The 25,467-nt window shown below is 48.9% G+C and overlaps 1 protein-coding gene across 5 annotated transcripts in view; it reads left to right on the forward strand.

Annotated features, from left to right (window-relative positions):
• LOC106581405 (arf-GAP with Rho-GAP domain, ANK repeat and PH domain-containing protein 1) overlaps positions 1-25,467 on the forward strand; it is a 122,871-nt gene that overhangs the window by 57,603 nt on the left and 39,801 nt on the right. For 4 of the 5 annotated variants that reach the window (XM_082966762.1, XM_082966764.1, XM_082966766.1 and 1 more), the window contains 5 exons: positions 12,306-12,486; positions 12,630-12,764; positions 14,509-14,644; positions 15,160-15,262; positions 24,684-24,879. In XM_082966762.1, the coding sequence (XP_082822888.1) occupies positions 12,306-12,486; positions 12,630-12,764; positions 14,509-14,644; positions 15,160-15,262; positions 24,684-24,879 (751 nt within the window). The remainder of the gene's footprint in view (positions 1-12,305; positions 12,487-12,629; positions 12,765-14,508; positions 14,645-15,159; positions 15,263-24,683; positions 24,880-25,467) is intronic. The other variant, XM_082966763.1, reaches the window with a different exon arrangement.

Genomic DNA, 25,467 nt, shown 5'->3' on the forward strand with positions numbered 1-25,467 from the left:
TCACAGCTAATCTATGCTAGCATCTTATAGCACATCACAGCTAAACTATGCTAGCATCTTATAGCACATCAGAGCTAAACTATGCTAGCATCTTATCGCACATCACTGCTAATCAATGCTAGCATCTTATAGCACATCACATCTAAACTATGCTAGCATCTTATAGCACATCACTGCTAAACAATGCTAGGATCTTATAGCACATCACAGCTAAACAATGCTAGGATCTTATCGCACATCACAGCTAATCTATGCTAGCATCTTATTGCACATCACTGCTAATCTATGCTAGCATCTTATAGCACATCACTGCTAAACTATGCTAGCATCTTATATCTAGTGCCAGGAGTTTTTCCTGCTCAGCTGACATGGTCAGGAAGAACTTTTATCCTCATTTGATTGCTAAACTACACATTTATAACATAGTGAAGCTAAATGATGTAAACTTTTCTAGCATCTCGCAGTACAGGCAAGCACAGCTTTTACATGGGTGCCAGTCTACCTCACAGTTAACCTCCACATGCTAATTAATCAACCAACCCAGCGAATAGACAGGAACCACTGAGAATATTAGTTTGACAGCGTGACTGTGGGCTGACAGTGTTATGAGATGCAGAGGAGTGTGTGTGGATGATTTGGGATATGTTTGTGTGTGTTAGTGGTTTAGGAGTTTCTCCATATGTCTGTGTGGTTCAAAACCTACACCCCAACCCGAGCACTCCGTTCTGCCACCTCTGGTATATTGGCCCTCCCACACATACGAGGGGCCGGCTCATACCAGTCAAAACTCTTGTCTGTCCTGGCACAGCACCAATGGTGGAACAAGCTTCCCCCTAACTTCAGGATAACTGAGTCCCTGTCAATCTTCTGAATTCCCCCTAACTTCAGGAGAGCTGAGTCCCTGCCAGTCTTCTGAATTCCCCCTAACTTCAGGATAACTGATTCCCTGCCAGTCTTCTGAATTCCCCCTAACTTCAGGAGAGCTGAGTCCCTGCCAGTCTTCTGAATTCCCCCTAACTTCAGGAGAGCTGAGTCCCTGCTTGTCTTCTGAATTCCCCCTAACTTCAGGAGAGCTGAGTCCCTGCCGATCTTCCGAAATCTTATGAAAAGATAATCTTGATTAATCCCACAGCACCCCCCACCCGACCCCCAAAATGTAATTAATAGGACTGTGATATGAGGTTGTCCCGCCTAGCTATCTTAAAATGAATGCACTAATTGTAAGTCATTCTGGATAAGTCTGCTAAATGACTAAAACGTATACTGAACAAAAATATAAACGCAACATGCAACAATTAAAATTATTTTACTGAGTTACAGTTCATTTAAGGAAGTCTGTCAATTTAAATAAATTCATTAGGCCCAAGTTTATGGATTTTACATGACTAGACAGGGGCGCAGCCATGGGTGGGTCTGGGAGGGCATAGGCCCACACACTGGGGAGCCAGGTCCAGCCAATCAGAATGAGTTTTTCCCCACAAAAAGGGGTATATTGCAGATATAAATACTCCTGTTTAACTAGCTTTCCGGGTGGCTAGTCTCAGACGATCCTGCAGGTGAAGAAGCCGGATGTGGAGGTCCTGGGCTGGCGTGGTTACACGTGGTCTGTGGTTGTGAGGCCAGTTGGATGTACTACCAAGTTCTCCAAAACAACGTTGGAGGCAGTTTATGGTGGAGAAATTAACATTCAATTATCTAGCAACAGCATGCCAATTGCACATTCCCTCACACCGTTGTGACATCTGTGGCGTTGTATGACAAAACTGCACATTTTAGAGTGGCCTTTTATTGACCCCAGCACAAGGTGCACCTGTGTAATGATCATGCCGTTTAATCAGCTTCTTGATATGCCACACTTGTCTTGTGGAGATCTATTATTTTGGGAAAGGAGAAATGCTCACTAACAGGGATGTAAACAAATTCCTGCACAGAATTGGAGAGAAATAAGCTTTTTGTGTGTATGGAACATTTCTGGGATCTTTTATTTCAGCTCATGAAACATGGGACCAACACTTTGCATGTTGCGTTTATATTTTTGTTCAGTGTATACGGTAAGTGCTGGGTGGGTGCAGACATGGTGTGGCTGTATGGTTGACTGCACTAAACCATTTATGGGGTTGTTTGTTTAGACTTTGGATGTGTGTCAATATGGCTGCCAGGAAGAGATCAGTTTCTAGAACTTGGCTTTAGTCTCTTTCTCTCTATCCTTATCCCTCTTATTCTCACCTCTTTCTCTCTGTCCTTATCTCTCTTTTCTCACCTCTTTCCTCCCTGTTTCTCTTTTCTCACCTCTTTCCTCCCTGTTTCTCTTTTCTCACCTCTTTCCTCCCTGTTTCTCTTGTCTCACCTCTTTCCTCCCTGTTTCTCTTTTCTCACCTCTTTCCTCCCTGTTTCTCTTTTCTCACCTCTTTCCTCCCTGTTTCTCTTTTCTCACCTCTTTCCTCCCTGTTTCTCTTTTCTCACCTCTTTCCTCCCTGTTTCTCTTTTCTCACCTCTTTCCTCCCTGTTTCTCTTTTCTCACCTCTTTCCTCCCTGTTTCTCTTTTCTCACCTCTTTCCTCCCTGTTTCTCTTTTCTCACCTCTTTCCTCCCTGTTTCTCTTTTCTCACCTCTTTCCTCCCTGTTTCTCTTTTCTCACCTCTTTCCTCCCTGTTTCTCTTTTCTCACCTCTTTCCTCCCTGTTTCTCTTTTCTCACCTCTTTCCTCCCTGTTTCTCTTTTCTCACCTCTTTCCTCCCTGTTTCTCTCTTTTCTCACCTCTTTCCTCCCTGTTTCTCTCTTTTCTCACCTCTTTCCTCCCTGTTTCTCTCTTTTCTCACCTCTTTCCTCCCTGTTTCTCTCTTTTCTCCCTGTTTCTCTTCTCCCAACTATTTCTATTATTGTTCTCCTCTCTTCCTTTCATATCACTCTCTCTGTTTTTCTGCTCAGCCCGGTTTCCCCCCTCTGTCTGCTAGGCCAATAAAGCCCTTTGAATTGAAAGAGAGAGAGGGACAGTGACAGAGACTGTCAGTATTACCTAGGAGGAACTAACATGGCTGCCATGAAATGATGTGATGCTGAGTAGGAGCTTTTTGGTTGAAACAGCAGTGACCAGATTCTAGTTGTAGCTGTGCCACAGCAGTATTAGTAAACTTGTTTCTGAATTCATGGTTCAGGGTCTCAGGCAGTTCTAGAACATCGTGACACATAACCTAGGACATTCCACAAGCCTACATTCCAAACCTTACTCCTACCTACAGTCCACCTGTTGTTGTTGTTGGGCAAAACAGTGGTGCAGCTTGACTCAGAGCTGTGGTTCAGAACAATCCACTCTTAAAGTGTTTCTCAACTGAGACCAATTACACATCTCTGAGGACTTTTAGGTTGAGGGTACAGGGGGGTAAAATCCTCCAGGGTGCAGGGACAGGGGGGTAAAATCCTCCATGGTGTAGGGACAAGGTAAGGGGACAGGGGGGTAAAATCCTCCAGGGTGTAGGGACAGGGTAAGGGGACAGGGGGGTAAAATCCTCCAGGGTGTAGGGGCAAGGTAAGGGGACGGGGGGTAAAATCCTCCAGGGTGTAGGGTAAGGGGACAGGGGGGTAAAAATCTTCCAGGGTGTAGGGACAAGGTAAGGGGACAGGGGGGTAAAATCCTCCAGGGTGTAGGGACAGGGTAAGGGGACAGGGGGGTAAAATCCTCCAGGGTGTGGGGACAAGGGGGTAAAATCCTCCAGGGTGTAGGGACAAGGTAAGGGGACAGGGGGGTAAAATCCTCCAGGGTGTAGGGACAGGGTAAGGGGACAGGGGGGTAAAATCCTCCAGGGTGTAGGGACAAGGTAAGGGGACAGGGGGTAAAATCCTCCAGGGTGTAGGGGCAGGGTAGGAGTATATGGGATGAGGGGACAGGTTAACTCAGAACCAGGCTAGGAAATTAAACCAGTCAGTGAGGGAGAGACTGCTCCGTTGAGAGAGAAAGACCAGGAGAGATGGATGGAGGAAAGAAAGGAGGGTGTTTTTACAGCTGAGCTCAACGCAGCCTTCCAGCTTGAGCACACTGAGCCCAACACAGTAACACCCACCTTATCACACACACACACACACACACACACACACACACACACACACACACACACACACACACACACACACACACACACACACACACACACACACACACACACACACACGCTGCTGCACTCTCTCTGAACCAACAACCCCCCCACACACACAGCTGCACTCTTTCTGAACTAACAACACACACACACATACACACACACTCATGCTGCTGCACTCTCTCTGAACCAACAACCCACACACACACACACACACACACACACACACACACACATGCTGCTGCACTCTCTCTGAACCAACAACCCACACACACACACACACACACACACACACACACACACACACACACACACACACAGCTGCACTCTCTCTGAACCAACAACTCTCCTCTCCCTTCTTTGACTCCCCCTCTCCTGTTTCTTCTTCATATCCCTCCCATCAGTCACATGATGGAAACCAGAGTCAGCGATTCACTCACACAGTCAGGTGTGGGCTATAGCAACCAATCGGTTCACAGGAAGGCTGAGCAAGAAAATTAGAAAAAGGCCTCTGAGAAATAAGTGTTTCAAGACTTCCAGCCCTCACACATCTGCACACACAGGCACATACATACACAGACACACAGAGGAATCCAATAATTTTAGACAACCCCTGGAGAGACAGAGAGAGACAAACGTTTTTCAGAATACCGTGTGGACTGCGCTCTATACCCTGGGTGTGTCTCTGAAAACATAACTCAGTTAGCTACAGTCCTCCTTTCTACAGAAAAGATTAACAAAAACATGCAAGTCTTGTAATCAGAGAGTGATTACAGATACCACTTTCCTCGATCCTCCCCCCTCCTCCCCCCTCCAACTAACAAAGGTTTTACCCTCATGGAAAGCAGAGGATCACACACACACACACACACACACACACACACACACACACACACACACACACACACACACACACACACACGAGACAGGAAGTGATCCATACGTTCCAGCATTACCTCACCAGAGAGACCGAGCAGACAGTGCAGGGACCGAGCAGACAGTGCAGGGACCGAGCAGACAGTGCAGGGACCGAGCAGACAGTGCAGGGACCGAGCAGACAGTGCAGGGACCGAGCAGACAGTGCAGGGACCGAGCAGACAGTGCAGGGACCGAGCAGACAGTGCAGGGACCGAGCAGACAGTGCAGGGACCGAGCAGACAGTGCAGGGACCGAGCAGGGACCGAGCAGGGACCGAGCAGGGACCGAGCAGAGACCGAGCAGAGACCGAGCAGAGACCGTGCAGAGACCGAGCAGAGACCTCTGTCTCTCGCTTTCTGTCTTTCTCTGTCGCTGTCTCGCTCTCTTTCAGTTCAAAGGGCTTTATTTTCTTGGGAAACATATGTTCACATTGCCAAAGTAAATGGAATAGACAATAAATAAAAGGGAAATAAACATTAGTAAACATTACATTCACAAATGTTTTACAAGAATATAGACATTTCAATTGTTATATTATTGGCTATGTACAGTGTAGTAACAATGTGCCAATAGTTGAAGTATGAAAGGGAAAATAAATCAACTGAAATATGTGTAATAGTTATGTTGTTTGTGCTTCACTTGTTGCCCTTTTCTTATGGCAACAGGCCACAAATCTTGCTGCTGTGATTGCAGACTGCATTAATTCGCCTAAGACATATACGAGTTTGTCATTGTTTGATTTGTTTTCAAATTCTTTGTGGATCTGTGTAATCTGAGGGAAATATGTGTCTCTAATGTGGTCATACATTTGGCAGGAGGTTAGGAAGTGCAGCTCAGTTTCCACCTCATTTTGTGGCAGTGTGCACATCGGCAGACCTGGCTCTTGAGAAAGACAGCCTATCTCAATTCAGTTTCAATTTAAGGGCTTTATAGGCATGGGAAATATATTGTCAAAGCTAGTGAACTAGATAATAAACAAAAGTGGATTAAACAATAAAAAATAACAGTAAACATTAGACTCACAGTAGTTCCAAAGGAATAAAGACATTTCAAATGTCATATGTGTGTGGTAACGATGTGCAAATAGTTAAAGTACAAAAGGGAAAATAAATAAATATAAATATTGGTTGTATTTACAATGGTGTTTGTTCTTCACTGGTTGCCCTTTTCTTGTGGCAACAGGTCACAAATCTTGCTGCTGTGATGGAACACTATGGAATTTCACCCAGTAGATATGGGAGTTTATCAAAATCGGGTTTGTTTTTGAATTCTTTGTGGATCTGTGTAATCTGAGGGAAATATGTGTCTCTAATATGGTCATACATTTGGCAGGAGGTTAGGAAGTGCAGCTCAGTTTCCACCTCATTTGTGCACATAGCCTGTCTTCTCTTAAGAGCCAGGTCTGCCTACGGCGGCCTTTCTCAATAGCAAGGCTATGCTCACTGAGTCTGTATATAGTCAAAGCTTGCCTTAAGTTTGGGTCAGTCACAGTGGTCAGGTATTCTGCCACTGTGTACTCTCTGTTTCGGGCCAAATAGCATTCTAGTTTGCTCAGTTTTTTGGTTAATTCTTTCCAATGTGTCAAGTAATTCTCTTTTTGTTTTCTCATGATTTGGTTGGGTGAAATTGTGTTGCTGTCCTGAACTCTGTGGGGTCTGTTTGTGTTTGTGAACAGAGCCCCAGGACCAGCTTGCTTAGTGGACTCTTCTCCAGGTTCATCTCTCTGTAGGGGATAGCTTTGTTATGGAAGGTTTGAGAATAGCTTCCTTTTAGGTGGTTATAGAATTTAACGGCTCTTTTCTGGATTTTGATAATTTGCGAGTATCGGCGTAATTCTGCTCTGCATGCATTATTTGGTGTTTTACATTGTACACTGAGCATATTTTTGCAGAATTCTGCATGCAGAGTCTCAATTTGGTGTTTGTCCCATTTTGTGAATTCTTGGTTGGTGAGCGGACCCCAGACCTCACAACCATAAAGGGCAATGGGTTCTATAACTGATTCAAGTATTTTTTTGCCAGATGCTAATTGGTATGTCAAATTTTATGTTCCTTTTGATGGCACAGAAGGCCCTTCTTTTATTGACAGGGCCCAGGTCTGACAGAATCTGTGCAGAAGAGGTGCTGCTGTAGGTCCTCCTTGGTGCTGCTGTAGGTCCTCCTTGGTTGGGGACAGAACCACCAGATCATCAGCAAACAGTAGACATTTGACTTCAGATTCTAGTGGGGTGAGGCCAGGTGCTGCAGACTGTTCTAGTGCCCTCGCCAAATCGTTGATATATATGTTGAAGAGGGTGGGGCTTAAGCTGCATCCCTGTCTCACACCATGGCCCTGTGGGAAGAAATGTGTGTTTTCTGCCAATTTTAACACCACACTTGTTGTTTGTGTACATGGATTGTATAATGTTGTATGTTTTTCCCCCAACTCGCACTCTCTCGATCTCTGTGTATTGTCTAAGAGTCTTGGATTCCTTTGTGTGTGTGTGTGTGTGTGTGTGTGTGTGTGTGTGTGTGTGTGTGTGTGTGTGTGTGTGTGTGTGTGTGTGTGAGTGTGTGAGTGTGTGAGTGTGTGAGTGAGTGTGTGAGTGTGTGAGTGAGTGTGTGAGTGTGTGAGTGTGTGAGTGAGTGAGTGAGTGAGTGAGTGTGTGTGTGTGTGAGTGTGTGTGTGTGTGTGTGTGTGTTGGAAGTCTTGAAACACATTCTTTCCCAGAGGACCATTTCTTCTCTTGTTGCTCAGCCCTCCTGTGGTTGTTATAGCTCACACCTGTGTGTGAGAGTATGTGTCTGACTCTAGTTTCCTTCATGGGACTGATGGGAGGGAGGAGGAGAGATAAGTAGAGAGAGAGAGAGGAAGATTTTACCTTTTTTCTGTCCCTACGCCCTGGAGGATTTTACCCCCCTGTCCCTACGCCCTGGAGGATTTTACCCCCCTGTCCCCTTACCTTGTCCCTACACCCTGGAGGATTTTACCCCCCTGTCCCTACACCCTGGTGGATTTTACCCACCTGTCCCTACGCCCTGGAGGATTTTACCCCCCTGTCCCTACGCCCTGGAGGATTTTACCCTCCTGTCCCCTTACCTTGTCCCTACACCCTGGAGGATTTTACCCCCCTGTCCCTACACCCTGGAGGATTTTACCCCCCTGTCCCTACGCCCTGGAGGATTTTACCCCCCTGTCCCTACGCCCTGGAGGATTTTACCCCCCTGTCCCTGTCCCTATACCCTGGAGGATTTTACGTACCTATCCCTGTCCCTACACCCTGGAGGATTTTACCCCCCTGTCCCTACACCCTGGAGGATTTTACCCCCCTGTCCCTACACCCTGGAGGATTTTACCCCCCTGTCCCTACACCCTGGAGGATTTTACCCCCCTGTCCCTACACCCTGGAGGATTTTACCCCCCTGTCCCTACACCCTGGAGGATTTTACCCCCCTGTCCCTACGCCCTGGAGGATTTTACCCCCCTGTCCCTACACCCTGGAGGATTTTACACCCTGGAGGATTTTACCCCCCTGTCCCTATACCCTGGAGGATTTTACCCCCTGTCCCTACACCCTGGAGGATTTTACCCCCCTGTCCCTACACCATGGAGGATCTTACCCCCCTGTCCCTACACCATGGAGGATCTTACCCCCCTGTCCCTACACCCTGGAGGATTTTACCCCCCTGTCCCTACACCATGGAGGATTTTACCCCCCTGTCCCTACACCATGGAGGATTTTACCCCCCTGTCCCTACACCATGGAGGATTTTACCCCCCTGTCCCTACACCATGGAGGATTTTACCCCCCTGTCCCTACACCCTGGAGGATTTTACCCCCCCTGTCCCTACACCATGGAGGATTTTACCCCCCCTGTCCCTACACCCTGGAGGATTTTACCCCCCTGTCCCCTTACCATGTCCCTTACACCCTGGAGGATTTTACCCCCCTGTCTCTACACCCTGGAGGATTTTACCCCCCTGTCCCTACACCCTGGAGGATTTTACCCCCCTGTCCCTACACCCTGGATGATTTTACCCCCTGTCCCTACACCCTGGAGGATTTTACCCCCCTGTCCCTACGCCCTGGAGGATTTTACCCCCCTGTCCCTACGCCCTGGAGGATTTTACCCCCCTGTCCCTACGCCCTGGAGGATTTTACCCCCCTGTCCCTGTCCCTACACCCTGGAGGATTTTACGTACCTATCCCTGTCCCTACACCCTGGAGGATTTTACACCCTGGAGGATTTTACCCCCCTGTCCCTACGCCCTGGAGGATTTTACCCCCCTGTCCCTACGCCCTGAAGGATTTTACCCCCCTGTCCCTACACCCTGGAGGATTTTACCCCCCTGTCCCTACACCCTGGAGGATTTTACCCCCCTGTCCCTACGCCCTGGAGGATTTTACCCCCCTGTCCCTACACCCTGGAGGATTTTACACCCTGGAGGATTTTACCCCCCTGTCCCTATACCCTGGAGGATTTTACCCCCTGTCCCTACACCCTGGAGGATTTTACCCCCCTGTCCCTACACCATGGAGGATCTTACCCCCCTGTCCCTACACCATGGAGGATCTTACCCCCCTGTCCCTACACCCTGGAGGATTTTACCCCCCTGTCCCTACACCATGGAGGATTTTACCCCCCTGTCCCTACACCATGGAGGATTTTACCCCCCTGTCCCTACACCATGGAGGATTTTACCCCCCTGTCCCTACACCATGGAGGATTTTACCCCCCTGTCCCTACACCCTGGAGGATTTTACCCCCCCTGTCCCTACACCATGGAGGATTTTACCCCCCCTGTCCCTACACCCTGGAGGATTTTACCCCCCTGTCCCCTTACCCTGTCCCTACACCCTGGAGGATTTTACCCCCCTGTCTCTACACCCTGGAGGATTTTACCCCCCTGTCCCTACACCCTGGAGGATTTTACCCCCCTGTCCCTACACCCTGGATGATTTTACCCCCCTGTCCCTACACCCTGGAGGATTTTACCCCCCTGTCCCTACGCCCTGGAGGATTTTACCCCCCTGTCCCTACGCCCTGGAGGATTTTACCCCCCTGTCCCTACGCCCTGGAGGATTTTACCCCCCTGTCCCTGTCCCTACGCCCTGGAGGATTTTACGTACCTATCCCTGTCCCTACACCCTGGAGGATTTTACCCCCCTGTCCCTACACTCTGGAGGATTTTACCCCCCTGTACCTACGCCCTGGAGGATTTTACCCCCCTGTCCCTACACCCTGGAGGATTTTACCCCCCTGTCCCTACGCCCTGCAGGATTTTACCCCCCTGTCCCTGTCCCTACACCCTGGAGGATTTTACGTACCTATCCCTGTCCCTACACCCTGGAGGATTTTACCCCCCTGTCCCTACACCCTGGAGGATTTTACACCCTGGAGGATTTTACCCCCCTGTCCCTACACCCTGGAGGATTTTACCCCCCTGTCCCTACACCCTGGAGGATTTTACCCCCCTGTCCCTACACCATGGAGGATTTTACCCTCCTGTCCCTGTCCCTACACCCTGGAGGATTTTACGTACCTGTCCCTGTCCCTACACCCTGGAGGATTTTACCCCCCTGTCCCTGTCCCTACACCCTGGAGGATTTTACCCTCCTGTCCCTACACCCTGGAGGATTTTACGTACCTGTCCCTGTCCCTACACCCTGGAGGATTTTACCCCCCTGTCCCTACACCATGGAGGATTTTACCCCCCTGTCCCTACACCATGGAGGATCTTACCCCCCTGTCCCTACACCCTGGAGTATTTTACCCCCCTGTCCCTACACCCTGGAGGATTTTACCCCCCTGTCCCTACACCATGGAGGATTTTACCCCCCTGTCCCTACACCATGGAGGATTTTACCCCCCTGTCCCTACACCATGGAGGATTTTACCCCCCTGTCCCTACACCATGGAGGATTTTACCCCCCTGTCCCTGTCCCTACACCCTGGAGGATTTTACCCCCCTGTCCCCTTACCCTGTCCCTACACCCTGGAGGATTTTAACCCCCTGTCCCTACACCCTGGAGGATTTTACCCCCCTGTCCCTACACCCTGGAGGATTTTACCCCCCTGTCCCTACACCCTGGAGGATTTTACCCCCCTGTCCCTGTCCCTACACCCTGGAGGATTGTACCCCCCTGTCCCTGTCCCTACACCCTGGAGGATTTTACCCCCCTGTCCCTACACCCTGGAGGATTTTACGTACCTGTCCCTGTCCCTACACCCTGGAGGATTTTACCCCCTGTCCCTACACCCTGGAGGATTTTACCCCCCTGTCCCTACACCCTGGAGGATTGTACCCCCCTGACCCTACACCCTGGAGGATTTTACCCCCCTGTCCCTACACCCTGGAGGATTGTACCCCCCTGACCCTACACCCTGGAGGATTTTACCCCCCTGTCCCTACACCATGGAGGATCTTACCCCCCTGTCCCCTTACCCTGTCCCTACACCCTGGAGGATTTTACCCCCCTGTCCCCTTACCTTGTCCCTACACCCTGGAGGATTTTACCCCCTTGTCCCCACACCCTGGAGGATTTTACCCCCCTGTCCCCTTACCCTGTCCCTACACCCTGGAGGATTTTACCCCCCTGTCCCCTTACCTTGTCCCTACACCCTGGAAGATTTTTACCCCCCTGTCCCCTTACCCTACACCCTGGAGGATTTTACCCCCCGTCCCCTTACCTTGCCCCTACACCCTGGAGGATTTTACCCCCCTGTCCCCTTACCCTGTCCCTACACCCTGGAGGATTTTACCCCCCTGTCCCCTTACCTTGTCCCTACACCATGGAGGATTTTACCCCCCTGTCCCTGCACCCTGGAGGATTTTACCCCCCTGTACCCTCAACCTAAAAGTCCTCAGAGATGTGTAATTGGTCTCAGTTGAGAAACACTTTAAGAGTGGATTGTTCTGAACCACAGCTCTGAGTCAAGCTGCACCACTGTTTTGCCCAACAACAACAACAGGTGGACTGTAGGTAGGAGTAAGGTTTGGAATGTAGGCTTGTGGAATGTCCTAGGTTATGTGTCACGATGTTCTAGAACTGCCTGAGACCCTGAACCATGAATTCAGAAACAAGTTTACTAATACTGCTGTGGCACAGCTACAACTAGAATCTGGTCACTGCTGTTTCAACCAAAAAGCTCCTACTCAGCATCACATCATTTCATGGCAGCCATGTTAGTTCCTCCTAGGTAATACTGACAAAGTGATCATTTTCTGAATTTGAAACAATTATCCCTCCCACCCTCTCCCCCCCCTCACTCTCTTTCTCTCTCCCTCTCCCTTTCTCTCTCACTCTCCCTCTCCAGGCCCTGTGTATAAACGTGCAGTGCAGTGATGTGCTGGAGACCTTATGTCTGGTGTTCTGTGGAGCTGATGTAAACTGTTCTACTGGCCAGGCTGACTGTCCCTCCCCCCTCTCCCTGGCACTCACACACAACCAGAAACTACAGGCCGAGTTCCTCTCACACAACCTCAACACAGGTACAGGTACATACACACTCGTGTTGACAGATAACATGCTCATGTTTATTCATATATATATATATATTCATATTCATTTGTATTCATTCACATATTTAAATGTTGTTTATTCCTGTTAAATAATTCCTGTGCGTGTTGTGTGTCTGCAGAGCTGCCTCGGTCAGAGGTGACTGGGGTCATGGAGCCTCAACACTATTCACCACAGCACCCCGTCACTCACAATGGCTTCCTTTTCAAGACCGCCTCCATGGTCCGGCCTATCACGGATCGCAAGGCCAGGGAGGGTGAGCCAATCACGCACACTCTAGTTTCATCCTTAGTCCTCTTGTCCTTCCCCAATGTCCCTTCCCCTAGTCCCTTCCTCGAGTCCCCTAGTCCCGTCCTCTAGTCCTTCCCCTAGTCCCGTCCTCTAGTCCTTCCCGTAGTCCCTTCCTCTTCTAGCCCCTTCCCCTAGTCCTGTAGTCCCTTCCTCTAGTCCTCTAGCCCCTTCCCCTAGTCCTCTAGTCCCTTCCCCTAGTCCTCTAGTCCCTTCCTCTAGTCCCTTCCCGTAGTTATCTAGTTCTTTATTCCTTTCCCTTAGTCCTCTAGTCCTCTAGCCCCTTCCCCTAGTTCTCTAGTCCTCTAGTCCCTTCCCCTAGTTCTCTAGTCCCTTCCTCTAGTCCTCTAGCCCCTTACCCTAGTTCTCTAGTTCCTTCCTCTAGTCCCTTCCCGTAGTTCTCTAGTCCTCTAGTCCCTTCCCCTAGTTCTCTAGTCCCTTCCTCTAGTCCCTTCCCGTAGTTCTCTAGTTCTTTATTCCTTTCCCTTAGTCCTCTAGCCCCTTACCCTAGTTCTCTAGTCCCTTCCCGTAGTTCTCTAGTTCTTTATTCCTTTCCCTTAGTCCTCTAGCCCCTTACCCTAGTTCTCTAGTTCCTTCCTCTAGTCCCTTCCCCTAGTTCTCTAGTCCTCTAGTCCCTTCCCGTAGTTCTCTAGTCCTCTAGTCCCTTCCCGTAGTCCTCTAGTCCCTTCCCCTAGTTCTCTAGTCCTCTAGCCCCTTCCCCTAGTTCTCTAGTCCCTTCCTGTAGTCCCTTCCCGTAGTCCTCTAGTCCTCTAGTCCCTTCCTCTAGTCCCTTCCTCTAGTCCCTTCCCGTAGTTCTCTAGTCCTCTAGTCCCTTCCCGTAGTCCTCTAGTCCCTTCCCCTAGTTCTCTAGTCCCTTCCTGTAGTCCCTTCTTCTAGTCCTCTAGCCCCTTCCCCTAGTTCTCTAGTCCCTTCCTCTAGTCCCTTCCCGTAGTTCTCTAGTCCTCTAGTCCCTTCCTCTAGTCCTCTAGCCCCTTACCCTAGTTCTCTAGTTCCTTCCTCTAGTCCCTTCCCGTAGTTCTCTAGTCCTCTAGTCCCTTCCCGTAGTCCTCTAGTCCCTTCCCCTAGTTCTCTAGTCCTGTAGTCCCTTCCTCTAGTCCTCTAGTCCCTTCCCCTAGTTCTCTAGTCCCTTCCTCTAGTCCTCTAGTCCCTTCCCCTAGTTCTCTAGTCCTGTAGTCCCTTCCTCTAGTCCTCTAGTCCCTTCCCCTAGTTCTCTAGTCCCTTCCTCTAGTCCTCTAGTCCCTTCCCCTAGTTCTCTAGTCCTGTAGTCCCTTCCTCTAGTCCTCTAGTCCCTTCCCCTAGTCCCTTCCCGTAGTTATCTAGTTCTTTATTCCTTTCCCTTAGTCCTCTAGTCCTCTAGTCCCTTCCCCTAGTTTTCTAGTTCCTTCCTCTAGTCCCTTCCCGTAGTCCTCTAGTCCTCTAGTCCCTTCCCGTAGTCCTCTAGTCCTCTAGTCCCTTCCCGTAGTCCTCTAGTCCTCTAGTCCCTTCCCGTAGTCCTCTAGTTCCTTCCTCTAGTCCCTTCCCGTAGTTCTCTAGTCCTCTAGTCCCTTCCCGTTGTCCTCTAGTCCCTTCCTCTAGTCTCTTCCCCTAGTTCTCTAGTCCTTTCCTCTCACCTTGCTTGGTCGAAGTGTGTCCTCTGTGAGGGGTGTCCTCTGTGAATGATGTGTGTCTCCTCTGGTTGCTCTTGTCTGCAGAGTTTAGTCGTCGCTGGTGTATGTTAAATGATGGGAACTTTAGTTACTACGAGAGTGACAAGACCTCCACGCCCAACGGTGCCCTGAAGTCTACAGAGATAGTCTGTCTGTTTGTCAACACACCAGAGAGACATGGGTACCTACCAGACACAAGTCTTCCATCACTCTAAACCAGTCTATTTAACAATCTCTCTCTCTCTTTCTCTCTCTCAGCTATGACCACACGTTTTAGTTGTACTCTCTCTCTCTCTCTCAGCTCTCTCTCTCTCTCTCTCTCTCTCTCTCTCTCTCTCTCTCTCTCTCTCTCAGCTCTCTCTCTCTCTCTCTCTCTCTCAGCTATGACCACACGTTTTAGTTGTTCTCTCACTCTCTCTCTCTCTCTCTGTCTCTCTCTCTCTCTCTCTCAGCTATGACCACACGTTTTAGTTGTTCTCTCTCTCTGTCTCTGTGTCTCTCTCTCTCTGTCTCTCTCTCCTCTCTCTCTCCGCTCTCCGCTCTCTCTCTCAGCTATGACCACACGTTTTAGTTGTTCTCTCTCTGTCTCTCTGTCTCTCTCTCTCTCTCTCTCCTCTCTCTCTCCGCTCTCCGCTCTATCTCTCTCAACTATGACCACACGTTTTAGTTGTTCTCTCTCTCTCCTCTGTCTCTCAGCTATGACCACACGTTTGAGCTGTACTCTGACTCAGAGCGTGTCTATCTGTTTGGAACTGACGACCAAGACAGCCACAAGGAGTGGGTCAAATCCATCACCAAGGTAACCACACACTGACTCTTACCTAGGTAACCACGCATACTGACCGTCACCTCTGTCAGTGGTTCCCAATCTTTCTCTCCCCTTCAAATTAGTGGATTCTATTTCAGCCTCACCCATTGCTGACAGGTGTATGAAATCTAGCACACAGCCATGCAATCTCCATAGACAAACCTTGGCAATAGAATGGCCTTACTGAAGAGCTCAGTGACTTTCAACGTGGCACCGTCATAGGATGCCAGTTTGACAAGTGTCTGCCCTGCTAGAGCTGCCCTGGTCAACTGTAAGTGCTGTTATTGTGAATAGAAATGTCCAACAGCAACAACGTCTCCGAAGTGGTAGGCCACACAAGCTCACAGAACGGGATCGCTGATGCACGTAGCGAGTACAAATTGTCTGTCCACGGTTGCAACACTCACTACCGAGTTCCAAACTGCCTCTGGATGCAATGTCAGCACAATTACTGTTCGTCGGGAGCTTCATGAAATGGGTTTCCATGGTCGAGCAGCCTGAGCAATACCAAGCTTTGGCTGGAGTGGTGTAAAGCTCGCCGCCATTGGACTCTGGAGCAGTGGAAACGCATTCTCTGGAGTGATGAATCACGCTTCATCCTCTGGAAGTCCGTTGGACTAATCTGGGTTTGGCAGATGCCAAGAGAACGCTACCTGCCCGAATGCATAGTGCCAACTGTTAAGTTTGGTGGAGGAGGATGATGATGGTTTGGGGCTGTTTTTCATGGTTCAAGCTAGGCCCCTTAGTTCCAGTGAAAGGAAATCTTAACGCTACAGTATACAATGACATTCTATAAGATTCTGTGCTTCCAACCTTGTGGCAACAGTTTGGGGAAGAGCTTTTCCTGTTTCAGCATGACAATGCCCCCATGCACAAAGTGAGGTCCATACAGAAATAGTTTGTCGCGATCGGTGTGGAAGAATTTGAGTAGCTTGCACAGAGCCCTGACCTCAACCGCATCGAACACATCTGGGGTGAATTGTAACACAGACTGCGAGCCAGGCTTAATCGCCTAACATCACTAATGCTCTGTGGCTGAATGGAAGCAAGTCCCTGCGGCAATATTCCAACATCTAGTGGAAAACCTTCCCAGCAGAGTGGAGGCTGTTATAGCAGCAAAGGGGGGACCAACTCCATATTAATGCCCATGATTTTGGAATGAGATGTTGGATGACTTTTGGACATGTAGTGTAAATTTCTCAATTTATTTACTGGTAATGACCTCCCATCTGATCCATCCTGCAAATCATCTATTTTCTGTGACCAAAAGCTGTTATATACACTGCTCCAAAAAATAAAGGGAACACTTAAACAACACAATGTAACTCCAAGTCAATCACACTTCTGTGAAATCAAACTGTCCACTTAGGAAGCAACACTGATTGACAATAAATGTCACATGCTGTTGTGCAAATGGAATAGACAACAGGTGGAAATTATAGGCAATTAGCAAGACACCCCCAATAAAGGAGTGGTTCTGCAGGTGGTGACCACAGACCACTTCTCAGTTCCTATGCTTCCTGGCTGATGTTTTGGTCACTTTTGAATGCTGGCGGTGCTTTCACTCTAGTGGTAGCATGAGACGGAGTCTACAACCCACACAAGTGGTTCAGGTAGTGCAGCTCATCCAGGATGGCACATCAATGCGAGCTGTGGCAAGAAGGTTTTCTGTGTCTGTCAGCGTAGTGTCCAGAGCATGGAGGCGCTACCAGGAGACAGGCCAGTACATCAGGAGACGTGGAGGAGGCCGTAGGAGGGCAACAACCCAGCAGCAGGACCGCCATCTCCGCCTTTGTGCAAGGAGGAGCAGGAGCACTACCAGAGCCCTGCAAAATGACCTCCAGCAGGCCACAAATGTGCATGTGTCTGCTCAAACGGTCAGAAACAGACTCCATGAGGGCCCGACGTCCACAGGTGGGGGTTGTGCTTACAGCCCAACACCGTGCAGGACGTTTGGCATTTGCCAGAGAACACCAAGATTGGCAAATTCGCCACTGGCGCTCTGTGCTCTTCACAGATGAAAGCAGGTTCACACTGAGCACGTGACAGACGTGACAGAGTCTGGAGACACCGTGGAGAACGTTCTGCTGCCTGCAACATCCTCCAGCATGACGGTTTGGCGGTGGGTCAGTCATGGTGTGGGGTGGCATTTCTTTGGGGGGCCGCACAGCCCTCCATGTGCTCGCCAGAGGTAGCCTGACTGCCATTAGGTACCGAGATGAGATCCTCAGACCCCTTGTGAGACCATATGCTGATGCGGTTGCCCCTGGGTTCCTCCTAATGCAAGACAATGCTAGACCTCATGTGGCTGGAGTGTGTCAGCAGTTCCTGCAAGAGGAAGGCATTGATGCTATGGACTGGCCCGCCTGTTCCCCAGACCTGAATCCAATTGAGCACATCTGGGACATCATGTCTCGCTCCATCCACCAATGCCACGTTGCACCACAGACTGTCCAGGAGTTGGCGGATGCTTTAGTCCAGGTCTGGGAGGAGATCCCTCAGGAGACCATCCGCCACCTCATCAGGAGCATGCCCAGGCGTTGTAGGGAGGTCATACAGGTACGTGGAGGCCACACACACTACTGAGCCTCATTTTGACTTGTTTTAAGGACATTACATCAAAGTTGGATCAGCCTGTAGTGTGGTTTTCCACTTTCATTTTGAGTGTGACTCCAAATCCAGACCTCCATGGGTTGATAAATTGGATTTCCATAGATTATTTTAGTGTGATTTTGTTGTCAGCACATTCAACTATGTAAAATAAAAAAGTATTTAATAAGATTATTTCATTCATTCAGTCAGATCTAGGATGTTATTTTAGTGTTCCCTTTATTTTTTTGAGCAGTATATTAAATAGGGTTTATCTGGAATATTGTCATAGTTCCTTACTCATGATACAAATGACTTTGCTCGTGATGTGCACCCGTCAAACATTACAAATGTAACAACAGCCTGGAGCGCATTGGACTTGAAAAAAACATACTGATGTAACCATTTGCCATTTAATGTTTATCTGACCGCCACTAGTGTTCCCAAGTCAACATTCCATATGCATTCCACACGTTTATTAGTGAGTGTTCCCCAAAAAATGATCAAGATTTGGCAAAGTGTCATGGCACACCAGTGATTTGTTTTGCACACCGGTTGGGAAACATTGGCCTACGTAACCACTCACATTGACCGTTCTCTAGGTCAGGGGTTCCCAAACGTTTTCGATCAGGGGGGGGCTACCAGCATTGGGGAACATCCTGCGCACCTCGCTGCGAACGCGATACGTCTATTTCTATGGGCATAATCACTGTTCATGACAAACTGTTCACACCCCTCTTGTTGGTGGAGAGAATTTTGCAGGTTTAAAGCTTATTTCCTGCAATTCGACACGTTTTGTCATGGGGTGCAAAGAAAATGTTGCAGTTTTTAAGCTCGTTTTCTTGCAATTCTATATATTTTGCCATGTCTAATGTGTTTTCATGTGATTTTTGAGTAAAAAATAAAAAATACAACAATATATATGGGCAAAAAAAACTAAATAAAAACATTTTTAACGTTAGCTGACATGGGATCTATCACGTCCCACAACTGTCCCAGACTGTGTTTGGAATATTTATTTATAGCACAGAATAGAATAGGTTGACTTTTGTACTATGGGAATAGTAGATTGACTTAGGCTAGTGCTTTTGCTCTTCGTTAGGCCTACTCATCTTGTTGGCTGATGAGAAGTAAATGTGGACAGTTCTTCCAATATCTTCAATATACACCTCGGAATTGGATAAGGACATGCGCAGTTGCGTCCCCAATGTGTCTGTCTTAACTTGTAGCCTGTGAGAAAGACCGGATCACGTGACGGAGAGCCGTGTGACTGAGAGGCGCTTCGTATTTCGCTGCACACTCAGGGAGAAGTGCACAACGCAGCACACTCAGGGAGAAGGGCACAACGCAGCACACTCAGGGAGAAGTGCACAACGCAGCACACTCAGGGAGAAGGGCACCATGCAGCACACTCAGGGAGAAGTGCACAACGCAGCACACTCAGGGAGAAGGGCACAACGCAGCACACTCAGGGAGAAGTGCACAACGCAGCACACTCAGGGAGAAGTGCACAACGCAGCACACTCAGGGAGAAGGGCACAACGCAGCACACTCAGGGAGGGGGGCACATCGCAGCACACTCAGGGAGAAGTGCACAACGCAGCACACTCAGGGAGAAGGGCACAACGCAGCACACTCAGGGAGAAGGGCACAACGCAGCACACTCAGGGAGAAGGGCACAACGCAGCACACTCAGGGAGAAGAGCACCACGCAGCACACTCAGGGAGAAGGGCACAACGCAGCACACTCAGGGAGAAGGGCACAACGCAGCACACTCAGGGAGAAGGGCACAACGCAGCACACTCAGGGAGAAGGGCACAACGCAGCACACTCAGGGAGAAGGGCACAACGCAGCACACTCAGGGAGAAGGGCACAACGCAGCACACTCAGGGAGAAGGGCACAACGCAGCACACTCAGGGAGAAGTGCACAACGCAGCACACTCAGGGAGAAGTGCACAACGCAGCACACTCAGGGAGAAGGGCACAACGCAGCACACTCAGGGAGAAAGGCACAACGCAGCACACTCAGGAAGAAGTGCACAACGCAGCACACTCAGGGAGAAGGGCACAACGCAGCACACTCAGGGAGAAGGGCACAACGCAGCACACTCAGGGAGAAGGGCACAACGCAGCACACTCAGGGAGAAGTGCACAACGCAGCACACTCAGGGAGAAGGGCACAACGCAGCACACTCAGGGAGAAGGGCACAACGCAGCACACTCAGGGAGAAGTGCACAACGCAGCACACTCAGGGAGAAGGGCACAACGCAGCACACTCAGGGAGAAGGGCACAACGCAGCACACTCAGGGAGAAGGGCACAACGCAGCACACTCAGGGAGAAGAGCACCACGCAGCACACTCAGGGAGAAGGGCACAACGCAGCACACTCAGGGAGAAGGGCACAACGCAGCACACTCAGGGAGAAGGGCACAACGCAGCACACTCAGGGAGAAGGGCACAACGCAGCACACTCAGGGAGAAGGGCACAACGCAGCACACTCAGGGAGAAGTGCACAACGCAGCACACTCAGGGAGAAGTGCACAACGCAGCACACTCAGGGAGAAGTGCACAACGCAGCACACTCAGGGAGAAGTGCACAACGCAGCACACTCAGGGAGAAGTGCACAACGCAGCACACTCAGGGAGAAGGGCACAACGCAGCACACTCAGGGAGAAGGGCACAACGCAGCACACTCAGGGAGAAAGGCACAACGCAGCACACTCAGGAAGAAGTGCACAACGCAGCACACTCAGGGAGAAGGGCACAACGCAGCACACTCAGGGAGAAGGGCACAACGCAGCACACTCAGGGAGAAGGGCACAACGCAGCACACTCAGGGAGAAGTGCACAACGCAGCACACTCAGGGAGAAGGGCACAACGCAGCACACTCAGGGAGAAGGGCACAACGCAGCACACTCAGGGAGAAGTGCACAACGCAGCACACTCAGGGAGAAGGGCACAACGCAGCACACTCAGGGAGAAGGGCACAACGCAGCACACTCAGGGAGAAGAGCACCACGCAGCACACTCAGGGAGAAGGGCACAACGCAGCACACTCAGGGAGAAGGGCACAACGCAGCACACTCAGGGAGAAGGGCACAACGCAGCACACTCAGGGAGAAGGGCACAACGCAGCACACTCAGGGAGAAGGGCACAACGCAGCACACTCAGGGAGAAGTGCACAACGCAGCACACTCAGGGAGAAGTGCACAACGCAGCACACTCAGGGAGAAGGGCACAACGCAGCACACTCAGGGAGAAAGGCACAACGCAGCACACTCAGGAAGAAGTGCACAACGCAGCACACTCAGGGAGAAGGGCACAACGCAGCACACTCAGGGAGAAGGGCACAACGCAGCACACTCAGGGAGAAGTGCACAACGCAGCACACTCAGGGAGAAGGGCACAACGCAGCACACTCAGGGAGAAGGGCACAAAAGGCATGTTTTTTTTTAGGGTGCATTACGGCCACAAAGGGGATGCCGCTGTGAAATTCTAGGCATTATCAAGTGCTTGTCAAATTGTGAATGAGAGACTATTGGAGTGTGTACAGCCGGTGCAATAAACAAAGCAGAGCTCATGCCTTTCAAGTGACTTTTTTCAAATCATCATTACTCATCATGCAGCCTTACAATGTATTAAACATCACAACAGCCCAACGTTTGTAGAATAACTGAAGTTACATGAATAAATTGAATATATAGGAGGACCTGTTTCTTTGTTAAACGCTCAACACAACAGCTGCATGTGCACACTGCCTCAAATCATTTGGAGAAAATATCCTTTCTATTTTATTCAGCTTTGTTCAATTGTATTCTTCATACTATACAATAAAATAATACCACGGAATTATATGCAGATCTTGTCTGCTGAATGAACTAGTGTAGCCCACAGCCACATCAGGACCTAACATTAGGACATCTCAGAATATGCTATTCTGTTCTTTTGAAATAGACTACCTTTTCTTCCTATCATGCTTCTTTAGACCTGTCTAAAGTTAATAATGGAGTTATTGTGAAGGTGTAGACTATATTACATAGATTTATTAGACTTTTTAAGGTGTAAATATATGGGTATTATGACAGCTTTTATGACATGGTTATGACGTACCAAAACTTATTAGGCGGGCCGTCTATAAATGATCAAAACCAGATAATATATATATATATAATACCATCTGAGAAACAGCTAGACAGTCTTGGAGAAGCTAAAAAAACGGGTACTCAGGCCACATGCCTGTTGATTTAGTTATAATGTTTGAGCAGAGGAAGACAGCATTAGCCATGGCAAAATGCATAGAATTGCAGGAAATTAGCTTTAAAACCTCAACATTGTCTCACAGCTCCATGCCAAACTGTGTAGAATTACTGGATATTAGCTTAAAAAAAATGCAAAAGATTTTCTCCGCTCAATTGATTTTAAGTTGCAGAAAATGAGCTTAAAAACAACAAAAGTGTTTCTACACTGCCAAGATATTTGTACCTATCTAGCTAATATAGTGGGGCAAAAAAGTATTTAGTCAGCCACCAATTGTGCAAGTTCTCCCACTTAAAAAGATGAGAGGCCTGTAATTTTCAGGTACACGTCAACTATGACAAACAAAATGAGGAAAAAAAATATCCAGAAAATCACATTGTAGGATTTTTAATGAATTTATTTGCAAATTATGGTGGAAAATAAGTATTTGGTCAATAACAAAAGTTTATCTCAATACTTTGTTAAATACCCTTTGTTGGCAATGACACAGGTCAAACGTTTTCTGTAAGTCTTCACAAGGTTTTCACACACTGTTGCTGGTATTTTGGCCCATTCCTCCATGCAGATCTCCTCTAGAGCAGTGATGTTTTGGGGCTGTCGCTGGGCAACACGGACTTTCAACTCCCTCCAAACATTTTCTATGGGGTTGAGATCTGGAGACTGGCTAGGCCACTCCAGGACCTTGAAATGCTTCTTACGCTCCTTCGTTGCCCGGGCGGTGTGTTTGGGATCATTGTCATGCTGAAAGACCAAGCCACGTTTCATCTTCAATGCCCTTGCTGATGGTAGGAGGTTTTCACTCAAAATTTCACAATACATGGCCCCATTCATTCTTTCCTTTACACGGATCAGTCTTCCTGGTCCCTTTGCAGAAGAACAGCCCCAAAGCATGATGTTTCCACCCCCATGCTTCACAGTAGTTATGGTGTTCTTTGGATGCAACTCAGCATTCTTTGTCCTCCAAACACGACGAGTTGAGTTTTTACCAAAAAGTTCTATTTTGGTTTCATCTGACCATATGACATTCTCCCAAGCCTCTTCTGGATCATCCAAATGATCTCTAGCAAACTTCAGACGGACCTGGACATGTACTGGCTTAAGCAGGGGGACACGTCTGGCACTGCAGGATTTGAGTTCCTGGCGGCGTAGTGTGTTACTGATGGTAGGCTTTGTTACTTTGGTCCCAGCTCTCTGCAGGTCATTTACTAGGCCCCCCCCCGTGTGGTTCTGGGATTTTTGCTCACCGTTCTTGTGATCATTTTGACCCCACGGGGTGAGATCTTGCGTGGAGCCCCAGATCGAGGGAGATTATCAGTGGTCTTGTATGTCTTCCATTTCCTAATAATTGCTCCCACAGTTGATTTCTTCAAACCAAGCTGCTTACCTATTGCAGATTCAGTCTTCCCAGCCTGGTGCAGGTCTACAATTTTGTTTCTGGTGTCCTTTGACAGCTCTTTGGTCTTGGCCATAGTGGAGTTTGGAGTGTGACTGTTTGAGGTTTTGGACAGGTGTCTTTTATACTGATAACAAGTACAAACAGGTGCCATTAATACAGGTAACGAGTGGAGGACAGAGGAGCCTCTTAAAGAAGAAGTAAGTTACAGGTCTGTGAGAGCCAGAAATCTTGCTTGTTTGTAGGTGACCAAATACTTATTTTCCACCATAATTTGCTAATAAATTCATAAAAATCGTCGGTCGCCGGTTTGCCTGGGCCGGGGGTCCCTGGGCAAGAAAAGTTTGAAAACTCCTGACCTAGGTAACCGCTCACACCAACCGTCGCCCAGGTCAGTGTTTCCCAAATTCGGTCCTGAGCCCCCCCCGGTGCACGTTTTTGTTATTTGCCCTAGCACTACACAGCTGATTCAAATAACAAAGCTTGATGATGAGTTGGTTATTTGAATCAGCTGTATTGTGCTAGGGTAAAAACCAACAGTTACCCACTCACACTGACCATCGCCTAGGTAACCACTCACACTGACCATAACCTAGGTAACCACTCACACTGACCATCGCCTAGGTAACCACTCACACTGACCATCGCCTAGGTAACCACTCACACTGACCGACACCTAGGTAACCGCTCACACTGACCGACACCTAGGTAACCGCTCACACTGACCATCGCCTAGGTAACCGCTCACACTGACCGACACCTAGGTAACCGCTCACACTGACCGACACCTAGGTAACCGCTCACACTGACCGACACCTAGGTAACCGCTCACACTGACCGACACCTAGGTAACCACTCACACTGACCATAGCCTTGGTAACCACTCACCACTGACCATAGCCTAGGTAACCACTCACACTGACCATAACCTAGGTAACCACTCACACTGACCAACACCTAGGTAACCGCTCACACTGACCATAACCTAGGTAACCACTCACACTGACCATAACCTAGGTAACCACTCACACTGACCATAGCCTAGGTAACCACTCACACTGACCATAACCTAGGTAACCACTCACACTGACCATAGCCTAAGAAATCAAGGCTCAGCTGTGTGATGGGTCCTTAAACATATTTAACTCCCCCTCTTCTCCCCAGATGTTTATTCCGTCCAATGCAGAGGCTCTGTTGAGACTGAGCTTTGAGCGGATTGGCCGGCTGAAATACAAGGACGGCTTGAACCTACAGAGCCCTCGGGTTGGCTGGTTCGCGCTTGTTGGCTCCTCCCTCCATGCCTACCTGGAGGACAGTGAGGAAGAGGAGGAGATACACCTACGCAAACTACAGGAGCTCTGTGAGTACGCACACACATGCACACACACACATGTACACACTTCTTCTTCTATTCTCGTGGGGACCTAAAATGTATTTCCATTTAAATTCCTATTTTCCCAAACCTTAGCTCTAACCCTAAATCTGACCCCTAACCTTAGCTCTAACCCTAAATCTGACCCCTAACCTTAGCTCTAACCCTAAATCTGACCCCTAACCTTAGCTCTAACCCTAAATCTGACCCCTAACCTTAGCTCTAACCCTAAATCTGACCCCTAACCTTAGCCCTAACCCTAAATCTGACCCCTAACCTTAGCTCTAACCCTAAATCTGACCCCTAACCTTAGCTCTAACCCTAAATCTGACCCCTAACCTTAGCTCTAACCCTAAATCTGACCCCTAACCTTAGCTCTAACCCTAAATCTGACCCCTAACCTTAGCTCTAACCCTAAATCTGACCCCTAACCTTAGCTCTAACCCTAAATCTGACCCCTAACCTTAGCTCTAACCCTAAATCTGACCCCTAACCTTAGCTCTAACCCTAAATCTGACCCCTAACCTTAGCTCTAACCCTAAATCTGACCCCTAAGCTTAAAATAGCCTTTGTCCT

This window comes from Salmo salar, chromosome 20 (genome assembly GCF_965601325.2).
Source record: "Salmo salar chromosome 20, fSalSal1, whole genome shotgun sequence".
Lineage (NCBI taxonomy): Eukaryota > Metazoa > Chordata > Actinopteri > Salmoniformes > Salmonidae > Salmo > Salmo salar.